The sequence below is a fragment of the Salarias fasciatus genome, chromosome 18 (assembly GCF_902148845.1).
Source record: "Salarias fasciatus chromosome 18, fSalaFa1.1, whole genome shotgun sequence".
Taxonomy (NCBI): Eukaryota; Metazoa; Chordata; class Actinopteri; order Blenniiformes; family Blenniidae; genus Salarias; species Salarias fasciatus.
In genome coordinates this window covers 24,508,960-24,533,523 of record NC_043762.1, presented here as the reverse complement: position 1 = coordinate 24,533,523, position 24,564 = coordinate 24,508,960, and the positions used below count along the sequence as shown (strand labels likewise).

At 45.8% G+C, this 24,564-nt stretch overlaps 3 protein-coding genes across 5 annotated transcripts in view; 2 read left to right on the top strand and 1 right to left on the bottom strand.

The window, feature by feature from the left end:
* pex5lb (peroxisomal biogenesis factor 5-like b) overlaps window positions 1–2,005 on the top strand; it is a 40,513-nt gene extending 38,508 nt beyond the window's left edge. For all 3 annotated transcript variants that reach the window (XM_030115385.1, XM_030115384.1, XM_030115386.1), the window contains one exon: window positions 81–2,005. In XM_030115385.1, the coding sequence (XP_029971245.1) occupies window positions 81–279 (199 nt within the window). In that variant the 3' untranslated portion in view covers window positions 280–2,005. The remainder of the gene's footprint in view (window positions 1–80) is intronic.
* A 2,569-nt stretch (window positions 2,006–4,574) lies between these two features.
* mfn1a (mitofusin 1a) lies at window positions 4,575–12,467 on the bottom strand. The gene is made up of 18 exons (XM_030115759.1): window positions 12,312–12,467; window positions 11,161–11,280; window positions 10,561–10,696; window positions 9,056–9,218; window positions 8,846–8,970; window positions 8,668–8,776; window positions 8,495–8,602; window positions 8,132–8,294; window positions 7,601–7,668; window positions 7,371–7,492; window positions 7,139–7,265; window positions 6,457–6,561; window positions 6,238–6,340; window positions 5,944–6,164; window positions 5,774–5,875; window positions 5,438–5,634; window positions 5,046–5,180; window positions 4,575–4,955 (listed from the first exon to the last, which is right to left on the bottom strand). Exons 2-18 carry the CDS (start codon window positions 11,273–11,275, stop codon window positions 4,889–4,891), a joined length of 2,166 nt encoding a protein of 721 aa, XP_029971619.1. The 5' UTR covers window positions 11,276–11,280; window positions 12,312–12,467; the 3' UTR covers window positions 4,575–4,888.
* Window positions 12,468–16,035: 3,568 nt separating this feature from the next.
* On the top strand, window positions 16,036–24,318 carry LOC115405948 (erythroferrone). Its single transcript, XM_030115761.1, has 8 exons — window positions 16,036–16,657; window positions 18,338–18,454; window positions 19,365–19,479; window positions 21,329–21,456; window positions 21,622–21,733; window positions 22,122–22,203; window positions 22,986–23,064; window positions 23,179–24,318. Exons 1-8 carry the CDS (start codon window positions 16,463–16,465, stop codon window positions 23,275–23,277), a joined length of 927 nt encoding a protein of 308 aa, XP_029971621.1. The 5' UTR covers window positions 16,036–16,462; the 3' UTR covers window positions 23,278–24,318.
* The last annotated feature ends 246 nt before the right edge of the window (window positions 24,319–24,564 follow it).

Below are 24,564 nucleotides of genomic sequence, written 5' to 3'. Positions count from 1 at the left end.
CACACTCACACACACACACTCACACACAGTTGGGACGGGCTGTGTGGTCTCGGGGTTCTGATGTGGTCCTGTTCCTGCAGGGAGGCGGTCAGTAACTTCCTGACAGCTCTGAACCAGCAGAGGCGCTCGCAGCGCTGCAGCCACCAGCAGATGTCAGCCAGCATCTGGACGGCCCTGCGGATCGCCATCTCCCTGATGGACCGGCCCGAGCTGTTCCAGGCCGCCAACACGGGAGACCTGGACCTGCTGATGAGGGCCTTCGACATGTGCGACGTGTGAGAGCCGAGCCCCGGGAGGCCGCCGGTTACAGATGGGTGTGAAACCAAAGAGACGGCTGCAGATCGCAGGAAAACAAACAAACAAAAAAACCTTTTTCGCAATATAACAGCACAACCCTTTAGCTTCCTGTAAGAACTCTCTTTATAATCGCTGCATCCGATCTGCTGCTCCTTCCAGGGTCTGAACGCTTTCAAATCAGCCCTCAAAGCAACAAAGTGTGAAACGTGACACTAAAGCGTTGAGCCCGTCTTTCTGTCTGCGGTGTCAGTTACTCAGCAGCATTACGGTCACCGCTGCAGGTCCACGTCCCAGAAATGCTGCTTCTGCTTTGATTTTTCATCACTTCGCTGTCCTCAAAGTGTTTTTTTTTCCACTCGCTCTGCGAGCTACAGCGACACGAGTCTTGGCAAAAACATCTCACCACTGAAAAAGCACAAGTGAAGCTTATGTCAACAGCAGTTCTGCTCCATCTCTGTAAACCCCGTCATGACAAGCACACAGCGGTAAACCTGGCGCTAGCATGAAGCTGGAATGTCGTCGGTATTTGTTTCTATGCTACCACGCATTTCAGACTTTTTACACAACAAACGATAGTTGATGAATCTGAAGGAAACTCTCCATTTGATGTTCTGATGTTTAAAGTCCGGAATTTTAAATCCACATTGAGCTTGTTCTCATCTTGTGAAACACAGCTGTGATTTGAGCGTCAAGATGAACGAGCCAGTTAAAGCCGCTTGGGCCCGTTGACATGTTGGTGTTTTGATATTGAGGGAGACGATTTGTCAAGCAGTCGTGAAAGTGACAGGCGGAGGTCAGAGGTCAGGACGGAGGACGGCTGCTGTGCAGTAAAACTGCATGATTTGTTGAAATGAGTGCTGGAGTATCCTGGTTCCAGAGTGTCTGGGGCTCTGTTTGTTGGCTTCCTACATCATGGATTCCATTTCAGCATATTTACTATTTACACCATCAATCTAAAAACCAGGCTGGGGCTTCGAAAACCAGGATATGACTTCACATGACCAAAATACAGTCAGAAATACAAATACGGTGCATCAGATGTAAATGTTGACGTTGTGAAACAGGAGGAGTCCGTTTTCTGTTTCCTTACAGCTCGTCCAACCACAAGACGGCTCAGATTCGAGCTTACAGCCGTCCAGTCCAGAACATCCATCCTGCGTATTCCAGCTCTCGTCTACGTGACCGTGTCTCAAATTAAAAAGTTTCAGAAAAGTTTTGCATTTCGAAACATTGAAGTCGACGTAACTGATGTCAGGTTGGTTGTTTTTGCCATGAGACCACAAGCACATGCAGAGAAGAGCTTTTGAGAAGTTGTGTTTTCCACAGAGAGCGCGAAGTTCCACCTTGCGAGTCGTTTTCAAAAAGTCCCGCCATCAGTGACTCCGAGCACCGTTGTCACGGTAACGGACACCCAGGCTGTGTGTTTTCACTTGGTGTAAATCAGTAGAGAATTATGCAAGCAGCGCTAATTCCACAGTCCCAAAACCGTGACAGTGGAGCGGCTTTAAAACGCTGAGGGAGTTTCAAATCGTCTTTCTCCACACCGATCCATCTCGTCCGTCTCTCGTCAGTCTGAGGAAGTTTTAATAAAAGGTACGAAGCCATTCTGCAGTCTGCTGTCTGCAGGGAGAACGTGCAGCTGGCTCGCAGACCGTAGAGCTGTAAAGCCTGTAGCTTTTATAATATATCTGAATGTTAGGGGATGACGGGGGGTGGGGGGGCTTCATGGGCTTAAGTGCACCAATAGTTGGTTAATGGTGCGATTAATCCATAAATCCTTATCACATTAACGATAACAGCTGTCGATAATCCAGCTCCAGAGATCAGTACTGCACTGCTCACATATTCTAAGCAAGGGTCTGAATTTACTTTACATGAATTTAAAATGTTTTGATAAAACCTGAGGGAAGCAGAAAAACTTGTTTTTCTATGTAAATGATGGAGGGTTTGTTTGCATCCGTCCCTTTAAAACTGTGTACTTCTTCCTTTAGAGCTGGATGCAACACAAGGAGCTTTTTGCACGAGAACTTCGATTACTTCTGAATGTAACGTTTCATTTTGTAGTTAAAACTCTCTGCAGTAGCTCAATGGGCCCTGCCTGCTTTTATTTTGAAACCTGAGCAGGAAGTGGTCTGAACCCTGAATGTATTGCCACCGGTTTCTTTAGTTGCATGTTCTACAATCTCTGTAAAAAGTTGATCCGAAAAGAAAACTGTAAATAATATACAATAACACAATGAATATAACCTGGTTTTAAAGTATGAAATCATGATTATGCCGCAAACTACAGGAAAGCACAAAACAGCTCATCCCATTTATGGTGGGGATGCGCTGCAGTTCCTTACGCTGCCACATGAGGCAGCAGACACGGTGTTCGGCTCTGTTATTGTTCTGTACACTTCACCTGGTTCCTGTAGTTTTTCTGAGGATCTCCTCCGTCAGGATATGCAGGCTCTGGAGCCACATGACGCTCTTCAGCTCCTCTGAACTGACTCCCTGAAGCATGGATTAGATAAAACCGTTCAAAATGACTCACAAAAGATACAAGAGCAGGGACAACCAGACAAACGTCCCAAAAGTTGAGAACAAAATGGGTTTAATTGAAAAAATAACTGATAAAATTGCCAGTGAATGTCTAAAGTAGCTTAAAAAGCTAACAACAAAAAGTTAAAAATGACTAAAATAACTTCAATGGAGACTAAAAATGAATAAACATGTTTCTGTGCTCTGTTAGCAGCAGAGTCATTATACCTCATTTGATCTCAGTCGTTTGTCAAACTTCATCTTTTCTTGTGTTCTTTTGCAGTTCCATAAGCTTCTGCACCTTTTTCCTCAGATTAGTTTTGCTCATAGTGACTCTTTGTTCCACCTTGTGGTACACTGTGGTACTACAAGACTGCGGTGTGGCGCAGAAATTCTCAATCCAACAACTTTTGAAACAGGATAAGCTAAATTGTTACTCACTTTAATTGTATTGTCAATAACAGTCTTTAAATAAAATCACTATTTGAAAGAACATACATATACTTAACAAACAACATTTGTGTCATTCAGTTTCTTTGTGTTAAAGAGTGGAGACCACCGACTTTTGGCAGTTTTCAAAATGGTTTGATCACATTTAAAGAGAACAGATGACCTGAAACACATCGGGAGCTTATTGAGAAAATATTTGAATGATTCTCATGTTTTTCTTCATGTCTATTTCTGTTACTATTCCGAGTGTCGCTCATGTAAAGGACTGTACAGACAATAATCACTCATTAAACAGAAGAAACCTGTACTGTGGTGTTTTCTACCAGCAGAATATGTGAGCACATTTTAATTATATAGCACTTTTCAGAGACAGTTCTTCTGAATGAGACAAAATAAATCAAAATTCAATGCGCAACACTGAGTTGGTTTAGTGATTATAATTTGAAAATTAATTCAACTGCTTTTACATCTTTTGAAAGGAGTTATTGGACTCTGTGCAATGTGGAGACAGTATTGAGAGAGTGCCATAGTGTTTGAAATGTAGATTATGGAGTATGACCATACAGTCATCATTTGAATTAAACAAAAAAAAAAAAAAAAAAATGACCAGAAATCATTAAAGAGAAGCAGAGAATGGAGAGGAGCATGTAGTTTGATTTGTTTCATAGTTTAAAAAGGCATCACTTCTTCTGTATCATTGGCCCAAGTGTTTTCAGTAATATATAGTTTGATAAAAAATTTACCAGTAGTCACTTTTTTCTAAATATTGGCACCAGACCGTCCTACCTGTGGCCTGCAGGGGGCGCTCACCTGCTGTCATGTATCTGTATGGGACACACTGACCTCTGGTGGCCTCCCGCAGTACTCCAGAAGCTTCCTGGACACTGACAGTCTTCACTTTACCTTCCTATGATGAACATTTTACATTCAATCCTCCCTTAAAATTAAAAATATTAAACAGACAATGAAACTAAAGAAGTATTGAAGAGTCTCTGCATGTTTGTGTAGATTATGAGCAGAAAAACATAAAAGATGACTTTGGGACTTCTCTGTGTGTAGTTTGAATGTTTCTTCTCCAAATTCCTCTGAAAGTCCAAACGCCTGTGCTGGAGATCAGTCCGTGTATCCAGACCGTCTCATTTGTGAATGTGATTGTCTGGAATGGACTGGAGGCGTTGTCAGTAAGCCTCCTAACATCATGATGGTTCATTCAGTCAAGAGTGTAGACGAGCCTTCTACTTCAAAGAAGAACAGAATCCAGATGGATGAGTCTGGTTTAATGAGAGGTTCAGCAATCGACGGGTCAACCTGGGTCCTGAAGGGGTCAACTGGATCTTGACAGGTTGAACTGGGTCCTTACGGGTTAGACTTAGTTCTGAATATGGAATATATGATTTATTTCCATTCAATAGAAGTTTTCAGTCCATACTGGATATTTTCTACACCTTATCGTACTGAGAGATGATTATATGAATGAAACCGGCTCAGACGGGATCCAGGCGGCGGTCAGTAGCTTCTGGGTGATTCGATTCTTCTGTTTGGGCTGAGAGACGGAGAGTCTGCAGTTCATACAAACCACTCACACTGGACTGAATGAAGCTGCAGCAAATTGTTTTTCTTAGTTTCCCTGCAGGTACTGAACAGAAAAGACCTCCAGCTGAGTCTCCAGCTCCGTGGCTCTGTTCCTGAAGAAAACACACACACTGGCCCTCAGGTTTCTATCACCAGGACTTCCCGGAAGGGTTGTTTTTATAGTCTGGTGTGGCTGCTGCTACCTGAAGGCCTTGGACCTCCTCTGGATGTTCTCCAGTCTCTGGATCCTGAAGCTGAGCTGCCGGATGTTCCCCTCCAGCTCAGCATCGCTCAGGTCCACTCTCTGAGTCAGACGGCTGAAGGTCGACGACAGCTCCCTCAAACACACACACACACACATATCAGACAGATTATTTACACAGTACATAAACAATCTGTCAGACTTTCAGGTTCCTAAAATAATCCAGGGACCACTGCGTCACTGGTTCTGCTCTGGAGGTGGAACAGAAGGTTTCACGTCCAAACTGACTTCCCTGTTTTCTCCAAACAACGTTGCTTCTTCCTTGCTTACTTGTGCAGGACTACTAGAGGGGCGGGGCTTGCTTTTACACCTGGCAGAGGGGGCGGGGCTTACTTGTACACCTGCTGGCTGCAGGCGGAGCTGGTGACGGGGATGACGGCTCTCAGGCGGTGGGTGGCGTGCTCTACGAACTGTCGCTTCAGCGCGCGCTCCTTGCTGGCGTCTGTCCAGGTGAGCTTCTCGTACAGGTAGAGGAGGCCGTACAGAGAGAAGGACAGGGCGATGATACGCCAGCCCACCGAACGCCACACCTGCAGGGAGACCACACACAGGAAGGACGACGAGACGGGATGGTTTCATACGGAACATTTATCTGAAAACTCTTAGAGCTTCATTTCCTGACAGGGACTCTGAGGCTCTAAAGGTGAAATATCAACGTGTGAAACGTACCACTCCTCCAACCACCAGTACTGTCATGGACGCCCGGGATGTGACTGAGACCAGGCCTGTCGCTACGGAGACCAGCATCTCGTCCTTCAGGGTGGCCCCTTCCTGCAGAGCCCAAATGAGTCTTGGTGATCTGAGGTCCTTTGTTTAGCTTTTAAACTGCGGTCACTGACCTGCAGTCGGGGGTCGGACCCGGTCAGCGCTCGCTTGGCACCGGCGACTCCGATGAAGCGCGTAACGAGGGCGGTCCACCCCAGAGAGAACTGGAAGCTGATGTTCTCTCTGAAGTCCTCACAGAGGGCGGCGAGGCCCAGGTCGTAGGTCAGTTCGAAGGAGGCGGAGGGAGATGAGAGCGTCTCCTGGACGGACAGAGACAGCAGGGGACGGACGCTGTCTGCAGGGGAAGGACGGCGGCTTCAGACTCCCGCTGAGCAGCAGCACTTATTCACCATGAGTGGTGTTGTTACCTATCATGTGACTCTGGGCGTCTTTAATGTCTCTGAGGATGCGGTTAGAGCAGCGATGAGCCAAACAGCCCACCAGTCGCTCCTCCACATGCTGCAGCAGCTTCTGAACACATCACAAGACATATTCTACTTCAGGACACACTCATTCTTTCTACCCTTTCTCCTGCAAACACGTCATGTTGGCATGCTGCTGAGTGTTTCCTCTCCAGCGGGACTCACCGCCTTGTACAGCTGCAGAGTCTCCTGCGTTGGGTTGAAGTCGGCTCTGAACTCCTCCACCAGGACGGGAAGAGAGCGGATCTGATCAGACAGAGCTGTGGCCACCTGGCCACACAAAAATCCCTCAGTGAGTGAGTGAACTCCGAAGAGAAGGAGTTACTCGGTACTCAGAAGAACTTGTTACTGTCAGTCTGGTGGGAGGTTCAGCTGAAGTTTGTCAAATCCTGCCTCAGACATGTTATTTAGGTCTGTTTGAGTTAATATGTCATGAAAGAACAATATTTTCAGTTTTACTGCAGCCGATCATACCGAGTGGAGAAGATTCTGATCAGAACTTGGCAGAGGATACATGAAACCAGATGCAAAATCTCTGCAAAATGCATTGATGGTATGCAAAATTATTGAGAATACAAGCTCATCACTGTGACGGAAAGCGAATCTCAGAGCTGGCAGCTCTGTGTTCTGTTTTGAGGACCATCACAGAGAGGCAGTGGACCTGAAAGAGCACAGTGATGAAAATGCTTTTGTCCCAACAGTTTTGGACCGTGTTGCTCGTATCCAGCTGAAATTGGGCCGATGCTCCCAGTCAGCCTCCAGTCAGCCTCCAGACGCAGCAGGGCTGGGAGGTCAGTCCTTCATCCTGCCTGTCAGGGTCAGTCAGCTCTCAGGAGGGGTTCTCTACCTTGGCCGCCACGTCGTCGGTCAGAGTTTTGATCCGCTCCTTGACGCTGTCGCTGAGACGGTTAATCTGTCCCCGAACGAAGTCCAGCCGGTCCCTCTGCTCCTCCCGCTCCTCCAGGCAGCAGATCCTGTCAAAGGTCAGAGGTCACACAGGGTCTCACACTCCCATGGAGGGGAAGAGGTCAGCCAGGAAACATGGAGGAGGAGGAAGAGGAGGAGTCTGCTTTGCTCACTTCCTGTCGGCCGAGGAGATGTTGATGGCGTCCATCACAGCTTTGATGGCCTCGGTGATCTGCCAGGCTCTCACCGTGTGCTGCTCAAACTTGGTCTTCACCGCAGACTGAGAGATGAATTCCTGGAGGGCCGAAGCAGAGCTACTGAAAAACAACGACCACGTCTTGAGAAGGCAGCCGAGTTCCTCCTGCGTTATTCTCAGCTGGTTCAGTCCGTCTTGTGTTTGTACCTCGAATGTCCTCTCGAACCTCTGGAACTCTCTCAGCCTCTCCTGGAAGCCCTCAGCCAGAGCGCCACCTGCAGGATGGCAAGAGGAGAGCGTTACAGTCAGTCAGGGAATTGTTCCTTTGGAAGACTGCTTAGTTTTCATGTTTGCTGATTTCATTTCATGATATTCTGGTTTTAGTTTTTAGTCCAGGGTGTTTTTCACGTCAGCACTCTTCTCTCTCTCTTCAGATCTCCCTCTGTTGTTGTCATCTGGTTTCTGTGGAGGTGTTTATATTTCTGCCTCCTGGAAGCGTGTGAATTGCCACTTCTTGTTTCTTGTGCTTATGCTGGTTGAACCGAGTCTGTTTATCTTCCCAGCTTTGATGGTGCGTTGATGGTAATCCGGGTCGTCATCGTGCCCCTCCACCTTCGTCTTTCAGAGAAGTTTTGTGTTTTCACCATCTTTACATTTCCAGGAATATCGGGACTGAGTGAAGCCTGGCTCTGTTGAGTGAAATGTGACATTAGATGAGGCTCCTCCCCCCGGTCTCACCTGTCTCACCTGTCTCTGGCATGCCCTGCGCCTGCTGCATCCTGGAACTCAGCACTTCTTTAGCCGAAATGAAGAAGATCCTCCCCGGGGCCTCGTCCAGACGGACCACCTTCAGCTCCTCGGCCAGGAAGCTGACGCAGCGGTCCAGGTGCTGCTTCCTCACCTGGACAGCAGGGGGCGCACATCAGGACGGTTCATTCAGGCTCCTTTATGTTACCTCTACCTTCAAATAATGTTTATATCTCTGATTTCATTGACATGAATTTGTATATACAGTAATTTCAGCCTTTTCTTGAGCTGTAACTGATGAGCAGAAGTTTCTCTGACAGCCGGCAGGTGAAATGAGCGGACGCTTCCACAAACCTCCTCGATGTACTCGGGCTCGGTCACTGAAGCGTCCCACCTGTTGTGGAGGATGAAGATGTTCGGCTTGGAGATCCTCTCGCTGACTTTGTGGAAGAAAAGCTTCTCCTGCGAGCAGAGCGGCGTGTCAGTGCGGCTCCAGAGGCAGGAGGGGAAGGAGGCGGCGTCCTCACCGTGTTCATCAGGGTGGACTCGGCGTTTCCCACCAGAACGAAGACGTCTGCGTCCAGACAGAACTTATCGATCCAGCTGTCCAGCTCCAGAGTCACGTCGGTCCCAGGGCTGCAGCAGAGGTCAAAGGTCAGTCCATAATTTAGGAAACGGGTATTTTTTTGTTGTTGTGACTGCTACCTGTCCATGAGGACCAGGTCGTCCCTCAGCAGAGCGCAGCGGCTCTTGGGCCAGAACACTTTGACCAGACTGCCGGGGTCCAGCATGTGGTCCATGTGAAGCGCGTGAGCCAGCTGGTTCACCGACTGAGGACCGCCACAGCACAAAGGTCACACTTCCCTCCTTCACACACTCAACAATCACTTGTCTTTTTAACAAACTGCGTCTTACGGTCACGCCCCTCCTCTCGTTGGACGCCTCGGTGGTGAGGTAGGCCTCGTCCCCGTCCGTCCCCTCCACCCTCAGGAAGCAGTTGGTGGTGTGACCGATGCCGCTGGGCAGCACCCGGTCTCTCAGCATGGCGTTGATCACCGTGCTCTTGCCGTTACTTGTCCTGATTGGCGACAGGAACAGGAGGACAAGTCAGCGTGTCTCAGCTCATTTAAAGACTGATCGCTTTACGTCTCCTGCAGTCCAGCGTTGAGGTTAGGAGCTTTTCTGGTAAATAAACTACAACCAGTCCGGGCATGACTGTGATGCCTGCTCAGTGTTTTTCTGAAAAAAAAAAAACAACAACACATCGACCGACTTCGAGTCCACATTTTGGACAAAATATATTGAGAGGACTTGGAGAAATGAGCTCCATCAACAGTAAGGTGGAGGAACCATCATGAGTTTGGCTGCCTGTGTTGTGCGATGTGTGAACACTGTGAAGCCCAGAGGAAGTTACATCATTCAGCAGAACAACGAGCCTGAACATGGAGGTTTCTTCAGGATCTGCTGACGGACGGCTTTAAACAATGAAAACGGGAATTCTGGTGTAAGTTGGACCTGAATCCTGCTGAGATCACGTGACGTGAGCTCAGGGAGGCGTTGAAAGAGGAAACAGGAAGAATCCTGCTGAGCTGAGGGAGTCCTGTAAGAACGTCATGCAGCTGTGATCAGTCACTGCTTACAGTTCTTGGTTCAGTCTGTTTTTTTAACTTACATGACTTTAATCGTCATTTTTCTTTTGTTTTGTCTCGTTTTGACAGTTGGTTCTGCAGATGATTTTCAGCTGAAGCTGGAAGCGTCAGATAAACTTATCTGAGCCGGCAGTTGGTTCATTTCCAAAGAAGAATTCATCAGAAAATAAATAGTGTCAGTTTTTATCTCCTCACTGAGCTGCAGCCGGAATCAGAGCTGAAGACACAGCGTTACGTGTGTTTTTATCCTCTATTGACCTCTTTTCCAGGACGTTTTCACAGTCTTACATCTAATAGCTGTTTGTGAAATCATTGATTTAACTGTTTCTGTTGCAGTGAAGCAACATTTTCGTGCAGGTTGACAAAGACAGCTCAGAACTTCTGAAGCAACAGGGACTGAAAATCAATAAATGTGAAAAATGTGAAAGGTCACAATGACCACAGTGTAGTTTCACCTTATTAATCAACACAGTTTTGTCTATTTGACATTTTATTGATCCTGCTTTGCTCTCAAATGTCTAAATACTGTTGGTTTTAAGGTTACTGTATTAAAAAAGCTGCTAAAAATAGGAGATTCCTCCACTACTCTCATACTGACAGTAACTCAGCTCATCAGTCATGTTATTGACGCCACATTCCAGAATAATCTGAATGAGTAAATACAGAGAAACGACTGATTCTGAGCTTAACTTGTCAAAAATGCTGAATCAAATGACAAATATAAGAAAAATGTTCTCATCATGAAGCGAACCCTGCGGCAGCTCCTCCCACCTGCCAAAGAACGCCACCTTCATGTGTCTGCGGGCCAGGACGTCCCTGATGGTGCACAGCTTGGTGGCGCAGCTCTGCAGCTCCAGACTCTGCTCCTCCACGGCCACCGGGCCCAGCTCGGCGCTGCGCCAGGCCTCTGACGCCACACAGGACAGAGAAATGCAGCTGGTCAGGAGACCATCAGAGCTGCTGCTCTGACCTCTGCTGCCAACGGCAAAAAGACCAGACCAGACCGGCAGGAGAGACTCATCCAAATATATAAACACACAGTTTCAGACGGTAACCCCAGAAATATCATGTCATCTGTTACTTGAAAAACATATTTTATGTTGCTTTCAATGAAGTTATTTCAGTGTCAGACTTGTTTTAACCTGCATAGTTGTATGACTGTCATGTTGCAAATGATAACAATCAATATGCAACAGATTCACACATATTCTATTTAAAAGAAGTGACCAATAAACCAGGGTTAGAGTTTTCTGTCTCACACGGATGATTTGACTTTTCAGAGCCTGAATTTAGAGTCCAGTCAGATACGTGTCTGCTGAGCAGGTTTGTTTCAGGATACGGATGAAGCAGAGTCACGGTGTGCAGCTTCACCGTCCACGAAGGCCGAGCCGTCCTTCACAAAGTCCAGCAGCTGGTCGAAGATGCCGGTGATCGAACGCTTGGCGATGACAAAACGCCGCAGAGGAGACGGATCCAGTTCGTCCATGACGCCTGCACGTACGCACACACACACACACACACCCACACACACACACACACACACACAAACACACACACACACACATGTATGTAGTGAACACACACCTCTGATCCTCTGAGCAGTTTTTTGCTGTATTTTCAACTAGGAAACAACTTAATTCCACTAAAACTCCAGAAGAAGAAGAAGAAGAAGTGTAAAATAATTCAGTGTATTGACCGTCTGATGTGAAAAACATAAGTACTTGATCTAAAAACGAATTGAATCGAATATGAATTACTGAGGTTCAAACTGACTTTCTAAATCCACTGGAACAATCTTAAGTAAAACACGTACAAACCTTTGTTTCTCTGCTGATGTCCTGATTTAAAAATACTTATTTAGACAAGACAAGACTTTATTGAGGGGAACTGAGTATTATATTATTATTATTATTACTATTATTATTATTATTATCATTATTATTATCATCATCACCATACAATTTCTTTGCATTCAACTGAACTCATTCCTATTTGATCCTGACCATCCTGTGAACAGTGGGGAGCAGCTGGGGTCAAAGGTCATGCCACAGTGGTGAACCCAGTTCTATTCTCCGTGTTTTACCCCAGAGCCCAGTCACAGGCTGAGACGAAGGTGAAGGCAGGTGAAGAACAAAACAAGACACTGTCATTTAGTTTAGTTTATTATGTAGCATTTCTGTAATTTAATCACTTTTTAATTTTACGACAAATTTATTGTGGAAATTATACAGAAAGTCTTCAAAAAAGCAGACATGCAAGATGCATGAAAACACACCCTGAAGAGCATCAGAGGCTCATGTTGGCATATTGAACGAAGCAGCCGACACAAATGAGTTAACTGGCTGACCTTTGACCTGAGCTGAGCTGCTGACCCCGTTGGAGTCAGACGGGAGGGCTTCAAACCTTCTGAGAGGTTGCTGGTTCTCCTGCTTCAGCTGCCCGGAATAAACTGGCCTGAACAGCCAGACTCAACTGGATGAGGCAAACACACACACACACACGCACACACTCACACACATTACCGTGTTGCTGTGTCTCTCGGGTTCAGAGGTCAGCCGTGGTTGGTGGATTCATTCTTCTCGGGTTGCTGCTTCCTCCCATCACGCATTTATTCTGAACATCGGACACAAACGGACTGAAGCGATCCTCAACATGCAAAGCTCAGCTTACGCTGTGTGTGTGTGTGTGTGTGTGTGTGTGTGTGTGTGTGTGTGTGTGTGTGTGTGTGTGTGTGTGTGTGTGTGTGTGTGTGTGTGTGTGGACTGATCCTCTTAACATGACTTAGAGCTGCCTCACCTGTCTCACCTGCAGCTCCCTCCAGTTTTCAGATCAGGGTCATTGTTCAGGATTTAAAGGGACACACATTTCCCAGTCATGCAGAACTCAGCGTAACACCGGTTCATGAAAGGAGCCAGTCGAGGAGAGAGACAGCAGTGACCAAGCAGGCCGTCTCTGACAGCTCCGGCTTGCGTGACGCAGCTGATTCACGCCACGGCAGCTGGCCTGAATGCAGGACCATGTTTCTATTGGCTGCTGTCAGAGGGACTGGGTTCAGGAGCAGCAGGACGCTCCTCCTCCAGCGAAGAGGAGCTTAGCCAGGTACTGACCGTCGAATCAGAGACGGCAGACTCACGGCTGCTCCCAGGTCTGCTGAAAACAGCTGCTAACAGCCTCACGTGCATGTTTTAGGACTGTGGGAGGAAACACAAACAATAACTGCTCTAGAACCATCCAAGAAGGTTTGAAATGACTTTAAAAAGTCAAAGTCTTAAAAAAATGAATAACTCATCTTTTACTTACTAAAGACCTGAAGTAATAATCTCAATTCGTCAAAACTGCAATCTGAAAACAAAACCTTTTAAATCATGAAAATTGAACCAGGATTTGAACTTGGGACTAGTTTGTGTTTGTCTCCAGCAGGAGGCGCTGCAGGAAACGTGTCCAGATTCTGCTTCACTTCCAGTTCCACATCAAGAGAGTTGAGTTCTCTTCCGGTTCCAGTGTGCAGGATTTTGTACAGTGTACTAGAGAATAAATAAACCAGAATATTTATTGATTGATATATTGATAGTATATGACATGGATTCATGTTTTCATTTTTTAATATAAATGTCAACAGAGCCAGTAAAATGAAAACATTTTAATACTATTTACTCCTCACATTTCATGAGTTACAACTGATTCCTTATCATGAATGATAAGCACCTATAATAAAGCGAAAACAAAAGCCTTGTTTTATTGATCTTTTCAAACAGAAAGGTTTTCCGAGGTTAAATGCACCCTGTAGATGAATAATTGATTATAGCTGCACTAATCCGCATTGTCCCTGTTCATTGGAATCAACATGCCAAATACATGTGATTGTATAACTTTGACCAAAATCATACAGTCTTTAAGATAGATTGTGATCATATATGATATTTAATGAATAAATATAGAAATAACAATAAAACGAATTATTATTATTATTATGAATTATTTTTTTAAATACCATTAGTTGTTGTTTGTGCAGAAACCAAATTGCTCTGTATGAACAAAAAAAGTTTCACATAATTGAAAAGTAATTTTTAATTATGCATTTTTTTTTTTCAATTTCATTAAAAAAATGGTTAAATCAGCACTTTTACCTTTTTGTAACCTTAAAGCGTCTAAAGTTTCACTGAAACACAGAATGAGGCTGATTTCTGTAGCGGAGCTGTGACGTCCATCAGCTCCATGGACAGCTGATCAGACCGAGGAGCTCCTTCCAAACCAGCTGATCAGTCCTGATCCTGATCCGCCTCGAGCAGCAGACAGTCGGACCTGAGAGGAGCTGCTGCCTCTTCCTGGAGGAATGTCAGGAATCCAGCCCTCCTCAAAGTTTGTTTGTTCACTCAGTGTTTTCCTCTTCGGGCCCACATGATGAAAGACGAGTGATGTAATAAGGCAGGCGAGTGTGTGCATGCGTGTGTGTGTGTGTGTGTGTGTGTGTGTGTGTGTATCAGTGCCGGTCAGATTCACAGGAAACGGTTGTCGCCGTTTCATCACACACGCCAACAGCCAGGCCGACTTTCATCATTCTGCGTGTGACGTCCACACCCAGCTTATCTGCGAGGAGGAGGGCGTGTCAGCGCCTCCACACATCCGCCGCTCAACTGCACCTCCGATCCTGCCGGCGAGACGCCTCGGCCGACGCTCGCCGCTGCTGTACTGACCCCACTTCTATTCTATTGCTTGTTTGCTTGAAACCTCGCTGCAGGTGACAGTTATCGATGGTCAGGTTACTTTGAACACGTCCTGCACAGAGAGTATGGAAGCTTGTTGGTTCCTTGTGATCTTCTGGTGTCTCATCCAAGGTGTCCTCTTCCTTTCAACCCGTGTTCACTGGTTATTGGTTCCATATTGGTTTTTGGTTTAATAGAAACAGGTTTGAGTAACACCACTAAGAAAATGCTGTTCAACAGAAAAAGGTCTTAAGCTTTATTTTGAAGGTAGTCAGAGCCCAGTGAGTCTGAGCTCTGGTGGCGGACAGTTCCATCATCTCGGAGCCTTTACTGCCATAACTCTGTCGCCCGTCGTCACCGTGTGAGCTCTGTGGGAGACCAGCAGAGCTCTGTCTGATGAGCTAGGGGTCTGGAGGGTTTATATCTGTTTAGAAGCTCTGAAATGTAAAAGGGAGCGAGGCAGTGAAGTGATCTGAAAGCCAGCAGCAGAATTTTGAAATGGATGTGAATTGAACTGGAAGCCACAGTGGAGCTGAGGACAGGGTGACGTGTTCAAATCCTCCTCGATTGCTGCTCTTACTGCTTTGCTCTTCTCATTAAGATGCATCGAGTGAACGTTTCCTCCTAGCTGTTGACTGAACTGCAGCTTTAGCAGGGAGTTCCCAGGCCACAGAGGTCAGGATCTGTGAACTGTTACGATGCCCGTACCGACTCCTGCCCGCCGTTCAAAACGTCAATGGACAACAAACGAGCTTCACAGATTAACTGCAGGAGACACGGCGGCATCAGCCATGTTTTTGTTTGGGATCACATAGTAAACACGCCATGTCAACATCCAGATTATAGAGCTTCTTCCTCCCACTGACTGATGTACCTACAGCTAATGTCCAGATGAGAGCATATTCGCATAACTGGCTGACGTAACGACAGCTAACATCCAGATTATACAACATCTTCCTCCAACTAACTGATGTAACTCCAGCTAATGTCCAGATTATAGAGCATCTTCCTCCCACTGATGCAACTTGCATGAATCCTCGCAGCACTGACCGCTCAGCTAAAGTAACAAGAAACGCTACATAATACAAATAAATGCATTTTGTTATAACTAATTATTTTTTCCTTTTACTGATAAAACAACTTCAGTATTCAGTACTCTGAAGAAGTAACTAGTAATTGTCATGAAATGTCTTTCAAGCATTTGTTAGAGCAGCAGAAAGAAGGGCCCTGCCAGAGAGGAGGAGGACGAGGAGGAGGAGGAGGAGGAGGAGGAGGAGAAGGAGGAGGACAAAAACAAAGTCTGGAGGCAAAGAAAGACGAACGATTGGAAGACAAGATCTGAAAGAGGACGGGGGAGACAGACGGACGCTGGGGAGACACCGAGGGAAAGACTGCAGACAGATGGAGTGACAGCCTGAGATGGATGGAGAGATAGGGAGAGGGAGGGAGGTGTGGGAGGAGCTGGTGGAGCAGAGGAGGAGTCGGACCGGGCCAGCAGATAAAAAGCATTCTGAGCAGAGCAGAGCGAGCAGAGTGAGGAGGATCAGGGAGGAGGATCAGCTCGCCGGAGGAACCGCCGCTCGCTGTCACTCATCTGCCGCCCGAGCCAGGGAGAAAACTGGCAGGAGATCCAGACCTGGAAAAAAGTAGTAGTAGTGGTAGTAGGAGGAGGACGAGGAGGGGGAGGTGGAGGGGGAGGCGGTGAACCACCCACTGAGGAAAAGTTTCCTCAGAAGCTGACTGGGAGCCTCCACGTTATTTATGTGACAGAAGCTTTGACTCAGTGGAAAATGAAGTGAAGGGAGACAGAGGAGACACAAGACAAGACAGAGAGGACAGAAAACACACACTCAGAAGATATTATCTGATCAAGAGGAGCTGACCCACAGAGGTGCATCATGGGAACTCCCTAGGGTCTGCAAAGACCTGGAAATCTTCGTCCTCCGGTTCCACCTCCAGCACACCCAGCAATGCCGGCCCCGTCTCCCTGGAGACGGAGCTCTCCCGGCGGGACAGGCGGGCTGCCGCTGCTCCCCGTCCTGCTGGGGTTCATGGTGATGATGACGATGGTGATGGTGATGGATGCAGCCAATGTGGACGATGTGGACAGTGAAGAGAGTCGGGAGATGATGGACGAGGACGAATCCATCAGCACAGAGATTCTGGTGAGAATGGAGAAGAATGAGTTCTGTTGATCGCTTTCTTCAACTCTTGTTATGTTCTTCCTCTTAACCGAAAAGTCAAAGATTTCATTTTCCAACAGACAGTTTTTCATTGTTAATTTAGGAAAAGACAAATGTGTCCATCTATTGTCTTACTGAGGAAGTGGAGCAACTGCAGTCTGAGGATTTGAGACTCATCTACACCAGTTGTTCAGCTATAAACACATTTTAAAAGGCATCAACAAATTTGAATCGTATACTCAGAGACATCTGTTTCTTCTGTAAGGCCCGGTGTAGTTTTGCTCTCTCAATGGAAGCTCATCCAGGTGTAAATGAAATGAGCACATGGGAGTTTTGGGTGTGGCGTTGAATAAACCACCTAGAGCAGAATATGTCTCATTATCTTTTAGGAGCCGATCACACCTGGACCGGGTGAGAACGTGAGGGCAGATTTACCATCAGTAGAAAAGAAGGTAGAAATGAATAGAGCTCACGTTTTGAGTGAAAATGCTTCACTTCGTTTCAGAAAAGTTTCTTGTTTACGTTTTTAAAACAATGCAGTTATCATGTCAAGCCACGAGTTGGCGCTGTTGTCTGTTTATGTGATGAAAGCATGCAGAGAACAATACGCTACAGATATTAACAATGACAGAACACAGACAGTCGTGTGGACAGACGACCGAGTTGGATTGTTATTGACTGTCGACTGTAAAGCGACCGAGTCCAGGAGAATCTGGACTGGGAGTCATGACTCATGGAGTCTCTCACACAATGGTTTTGTGTTGCTGGAAGATGGCAATGTGCCACGGATGCACCCAACCACACCCGAGTGTGGGCCCAACATGCCCATGAGTGCAGCGATTAGTGCAATTACTTTAAATTGGCATTGGCAGTGGATGAGAAAATGACAACTGAGTTGATGCAGAACTTGCAAAAACACCTGCCTGCACTTTAAACAGTTTCCAGCAGGTGGAGGACTGAGTCCACATGCTGTATGTCACATTTCCAAGGGGTTTTTATTTTCTCCTTTACACTTCAGGTGTGAAAATGAAAATCAGTTCACTGTCGCCTCAATACTAGGTTTTCACTGCGAGATTTGACCCTACCTTTAGGAACGTCACAGTCTTCGTTTCCACTGCAGTGGTTAAAGGTCGGTTCTTCCTGATTCTCCATTCGCTCATTCTGATGCCGCAAGAAATTTCCACCTCATTCCCAACCTCCAGAAACTCCATGTTGATGTGTCTTTTTCTGGACGTATTTCCAAACACTCCGGACACATGGAAAATATGTTTCCATCCGTCTTCCATGCAGCTTTATCCAACATGGCGGCAGGACGCTGGATTCAGTTTGGAATGGACAAAAGACAATGTTTCACGACTGAGCTGCATTCAGCCAGTGTGAAGGTTTGTGGACTGTGGGAGAAAACACACACGCCCAGGAAGAACATGCAAAGAGGCCTGAGACTATCACTTCATACTGTTCCCTTATCTAGACCGACTGACAGCATGATGAAGCCTCCATCCACAGTGAGGCCTTGTGGGTTTATCTGTCAAAAAAACAGCAACCTGTACAGCGCTCCTAGCTTCATCGTCGGATCATTGGATCTAAGAACTGAGTCCTAAATGTTTCTTAACAATCATAACCTGAGTAAATAGCAGCCGGGCATCGTGTGTGTTCCTGCAGGACCCGCCGTCCTCTGACCTTTCCAGAGTGTCTCCTCTCAGCTCCTGGCTCATCTTCAGGAGAAACTCTAACAAAGGGGACAACCGCCGGAGCAAAGGGACCCGCAGAAGCTCCAAGGTCAGACACACCTCCACCCGAAACTCCCTCAAACTGCACCTTAGCTTCCCACCACTCAGACAACCGCTGGAGTTCATCACCACACCAACTCAGAGATGTCTCATTCAGATTTACAATGGAATGTAACAAAATGACCAGCAGATGCTGTGTTTCTGGACATATTATGATGTGGACCAGAGAGCTAGAAATGTACTAAATGTTCTGGGACCCCCGTGAAGAGGGCGATGAAACCTTTTCCTTTCACATTTGGTAAATGATGTGAGAAACTGGATCATCCATCCATCCAACCATCCATCCATCCATCAGTCTATCAACCATCTGTCCATACTCATTGGACAAACTAAATTTCTGAATGATTCCAATCATTTGATTAGTTTTATCATCAAGATCATTGAATTTGGTGAAATAATGCAGAGATACAGTTCGTGAATCAGCTGAACTTCATTAAAACTTTAGACTTATGGTTGAATTCACGTCAGTCTTTTTACTTTCTCTATTGATGTAGACATTAACGTTTATCACTATAACTTAGTTTTTAGAATTCTTAGACTTTAGTGTTCCTGATTTGAATTAAATGGTAATAAAATCATGAAGTGGGGCATTTGGTAGCTCTGGCTGAAGGGGGCAGTGCTGAGCACACACTGGGACAAATATGTCCACTCTATTCCAAAGTAAAGAAAAATAGTTGGAAAGTGAAGTCGCTTAAGCCCTTTTTACACAACAGGAAAAGAGAAAAGTGAAAAATGATTCTTTTTCGCTTGAGAATCTGTCACATGAAGGAAGATCTTAGTTGAGGTTTTTTTCTAAGTAATTTTTCTACGAGAACAGGTCCGATCAGACCATGGACACAAAGATCAATCTCAGTCAGGACTATGGAATAACTGTAAGCTGTTGTGTTGTACCATTGCAGCACGGTCTGCCGGGCCCTCCAGGCCCTCCTGGCCCCCAGGGGCCCCCGGGGCCCCCTGCCCCCCTCTTGCCCCAACAGCAGGGGCTGATCCAGGAGCTGCAGCTCAAGCTCAGAGGTGAGAACCGGTCACTGGAGAGGGAGCTGTAGACAGGCTGTCCGGGTTCATTAGGCATGTTTACACGTCAACAACAACAACGGCGACGACAACAACTACAACAACAACAACAACAACAACAACAACAACAACAACACATAGAGCTCAGTCGCTGCTTTCATGCTGTCTGACCGACTTCACTTTTTCACTTTCACTGTGTTTTTTCTCTGTGTAGTTTATATAAATTCTGTGCAGTGCGTGTGTGTGTGTGTGTGTGTGTGTGTGTGTGTGTGTGTGTGTGTGTGTGTGTGTGTGTGTGTGTGTGTGTGTGTGTGTGTGGAGGCATGCTGTCTGAGTCCTTAATAGGGGTAATTTTGTGGAGCGTGGATGTGACTTGGCTCAGCTGCGGGATTCCTGACATTCCTGCTGACTGATGGTGTGTCTTTGTTACTTTCCACGAGTGTGTGTGTGTGTGTGTGTGTGTGTGTGTGTGTGTGTGTGTGTGTGTGTGTGTTATTCATGCATGTTGGTAGTTTTTCTCCAGCGCTCTGCCTCCTTGTGTGGGTTTCTCCCTTCAGTCGTGTTGATATAATTATTAGCTGGGATGTTGTCAGATCGGTGAGTAATCCACCTGTCAGGAAAAGACATGAAGAACCATTTTACAAACTTTTTTTTAAAGCTCGCAGAAAGCTTTAACTTAATAAAAATGAATACATAATGAATAAATCTGAATTGTTTTACAGCTCTCGATTGCCCCCGCTCTGTGGTTTCTATTATCTTTGAAGTCCATCATCGGTGTTTATGTCTGTTTCTGTCTGAGGATGCGTTCACACTTGCTCAAGAAAATGGGAATAATTGGATTTATGAGAAGCTCTTTGACTGTTTATTTGCAGTGTGCTGGCTGTGTCGTCTCAGGTCTCCTCCTGTCTGCTTCTAAACCGCCAGTAGATGACGAGGCTGTTTCTGAACTGCGTTAGTTTGTTAAATTGTTAAGTCTGTTGTTGATGAGCGAAGCACAAGTTAAAACTGCAGTTTTAACTTCGTACATCAAATGAAATCATGGAAAATGCTACACTATTAATCCACAGACAAAAGCATTACAGTCTGACTGACAACACACACACCTCCAGGAGACAGGATGGTGTGTGAAGACAAAAAGTGTCATGTAGCACTAAAAATACTGAGTAAATCTCCAATATTTATTTTCAAGATGTCTGCTTTTCTTCTTATAGTTTCTCAGTCTGATCCAGTTCCGCAAAATGACCTTTAAGTCGGCCTTGATGTGAGATTTTAATTTTTTGGTTGATTTTTTTTCCCTACAATAAGTACTAATTTGTCAAAATCAGTGGTGCAAAAAACAAACAAACAAACTGTAATTGAATTTTCAAATGAGCAGCTGTTTTCTGCTCACATGAAAGAAACAGTTTAAAGTGAAGACATGGAGCTTCCAGGAGCTTCCTGCATGAAAGTCGCCAGTGTTGTTCTCTGCCGCCCTCGGTTCCCTGGATGAAGCCTGATCGGTTCACAGAAAGTCACACAAACATTCAGACGCTCACGAGGGAGGGTACGATGGTTTCATCCTGGAAACTTGAGGCGGCTTTTACATTCCAACAGTCAAACGTCCAACAGCAGAGCTCCTGAATTCAACTTTAGTTCACTTGAACCAGGGAACTGTTTCAGCTGTGAGCTTTATGTCTTTATAACAGTGAGGTTTTTTTCTAAACTATTACTTGCTTCTCTCTTTGTGACTGATTTTACTCTTTCGTGCACGTATTCCTGCAGATCATAACACTTTCAATCAGTTATATCCATAACAGGGGAGCTGAAAATCTGGTTTTGATTTTTTTTTTTTTTGCTTCCTCTGCCTCAGACATGGCGGGCGGCGTGTGCCTGCAGTGCGACCACCCTCCTCGCGTCTCCACCTCCTTCCTCAGTCGCCTCCTGCAGGCCGTCAGCATCCCTCGCCGCAGTCTGCTGGAGCTGCAGCCGTTCAGCAAGGTGAGGAGGAGCGTGCACAAACCACACACGAGCGTTTTCGTCCTGAATCACTGTTTCTAAATGGGGCAGTCTGGACTGTGTGGTTTATTTTGAGGTGTTCATAAATTAATCTGATATTAACACGAGATATCTGTCCTTCGTGTGTTTGACCTTTGACCCCCGCAGCCCTCAGACTCTGAGCGGAGCCTCCAGAGGGGTCACAGCTTCAACAGCAGCACGGGCCGATACACGGCGCCCGTGTCCGGCTTCTACCAGCTCACCGCCAGCCTGCTGATCGGTCTGTCTGCTCAGCTTCTCCCACACAGCTACTCTCTAATCCCGTTTATCAGCACAATAAATCATCTCTGAGGAGGAACACGCTGATCTTTAACCCTTTATATGGCTCTCGTTGATTTATTTATTAATGAGGAACTTCAACACTGTTCAACAAAATAGGCTCAAATTCCTACTGGATGCCATTAAAAAGCTTTTACAGTCATCTAATCTCATCCTAATCCCCACCCTGAACTACAGTTTTCTACATTTCTTACGAATTTAGAAGAAAAATCTGTAATTTCTGATCAGTAGTATTTCAGAATAATAACATAGGTCCACTAAAGTGGGGAGAAGCTGCCTGAACTCCTGTACTGAAATCTTGTCTTGAAATCTTTGTGTTTGTTTGACAGAGTCTGGGGACAGAGTGCAGGTCCGACTCCGAGACAGTGTGAGAGCAGCCATCTGCATCGAGTCGCTCTGCCAGAGTAACCTGTGAGTATCTTACGCCAGCTCAGAGTGTGTAAACTGGATTTAGACTCTATTAAACACACTAAAGGTAAACATCAGACAGTTCCCAGCGTGCCTTCTTTCATGTTTAAAGTTGTATTTTTATGAAGGACTAGTAGAAAACAAAATGTACACTGTGGTTAGTTCATCACTATTAAATCTAACAGGTATTGACAGTTACAGGCTACAGAGACCAGAGGACTTACTTCTACCATGTCTGCCATACTCTGATTGTTCAGGGCTCTAAAACACTGTAAGCAGCTTTCTGGGTTTTTTTTTTTCTTGGGATGAACTTCACAGCCTGTCTCTCCATCAGCTGATACTCTAAATGAAACTTTAGCTGGGCTTTGTAGAAACTCCAGCCCAAACAAACAAATCCCGTTCCGAGATCCCTGGTTTTCAGTTTCAGAAGCTAAAACAAAGGTCAAGTAAGCAAAGGAAAGCTGGTTTGTATCAACAGAGAAAATCTGGCAGCATCGTCACACAAACGCATGTTTGTTCTCAACCGGGCGCCACTTAAAATGGAAATAAACTTTCCAGTAGTATAACTTACAGGCTGAAAATACCTGATTGTCGGCTTTAAATGAGAAATTGTTTTACTTAGGTGATTATTTTTATTTCTGTAATAGATCTTGTCTGTGTTTGTGTGTGTGTGTGTGTGTGTGTAGTGTGTGTGTGTGTGTGTGTGTGTGTGTGTGTGTGTGTGTGTGTGTGTGTGTGTGTGTGTGTGTGTGTGGTGTGTGTGTGTGTGTGTGTGTGTGTGTCAGGTCTGTGGAGTCCGTTATGGGTGTGGCAGCAGCTGGAGGAACATTCAGCATCTTACTGACAGGAACACTTTACCTGCAGGTAGGAGCTGCTTTAAGAGACCTGATCTTCCTGTCTCACGCAGACCTTCACCGACCAACTGGACTTTTCGCTTTCTTGGTACTGAATGTGTGTGTGCGTGCGTGTGTGTTGCAGGTTGGGGAATATGTGTCTGTGTTTGTGGATAATGCCACCGGCTCCGCCATCAGCGTCCTTCCAGACTCTCTGTTCTCTGGAATCCTTCTGGGGATCTGATCTCGTCCTGACCTGTCCTGCTGGGATTCCTTTCCAACACTGAACAGCTGCTCAAAATCACAAGACGCTTCAAACTGTTGACCGATGAGGGTCTGAGACCTCAGCAGCCAGGATCAATACACACCTGACAGACATCATGGACCACAGCCTGGGACTGAAGGAAGTCGGGTCTGAGTGCATGAGCAGCGCCGTGACCTGTAAAGACATTCAGTTCACGGCATGAGTGCTGTTGAAACGTGTCGAGATGGAAGGACAGATCCGTTTTATTGCATTTATTTCCTCAGTCTGTCTGCTTTTGCTCTATTAAAGTCTTCATTGTCTCAACTGTGTGAAACATAATTCCATATCTAAGAGATTTTTTATTTCAAACTGACACTCAGCGTGATCAACATTGTTCTTCAAGTTTGCACAAGGTTGACTTTGTGGTGAAGGTGCAGTGTGTGAGACGTCAGCAGTGTGTACACTGGGGGGCGGTAGTGAGTCTGTCGGCATTCAGGTGGTTTTGTTTCTTTTTGTTCTTGCTGCTTCTTTTGCTCATTGACTCAATTCACCACCTTGTGGCTCAGAGCGGTATTACAAGTCTGAAGTGACTGGATCGCTGGATACCTTGTATTTATCATGAGTGCTGTTTTTGAGTAAAACTATCGGTACAACATACTGTACCTTTAACCTCATGTATTTGTCAGCAAATAGCACGAGAGATATTCGCTGAGAATATTCTGAGCACGTGATCATTCTTACATCGTCGTTCTCAGCTTGGATTCAACTTGATGCCGTTCCTACGTCAATGAGCGCCTCAAATATGAAACCTAAAATATCCAGAAAGTCCCGCGGCCTTCATGAAATGTACATGCATGTGTATTTAATTTATCCAAGTAGATTTTTGCTCCAGTAATTTCAAATATTCCCATAATGTTGTAACAAAAACTCTCACCTCCAGGAGAGTATCTTCTGTTTGAATCTGGGATCAGAGGAACTTTCTCTGTCTAGTCTGTGTGTGTTTTTTCTGTGTTTTCTCATAATCTAAAGATATTTGTGTCATGTGTGAAGTGGTATCCATTTTTCTCAGGTGTGAATGTGTGTGGAACGATCTGTATTCCATGGGAATGGCCACATCTCCATTTGGAAAAAGGAAGGTGTAGATGGATATTGTGCTCATAGAAAAGCTCAGTCTGTAAAATGAGGTCTCGCAGCAGTTCCATGTTCCCCTGAGCCAGTCCAAACATTAAACTAAGGGAAAAATCAGCAAGACGCTCTGTAACTAAAACTGCGAGCTGCTGTCAGATC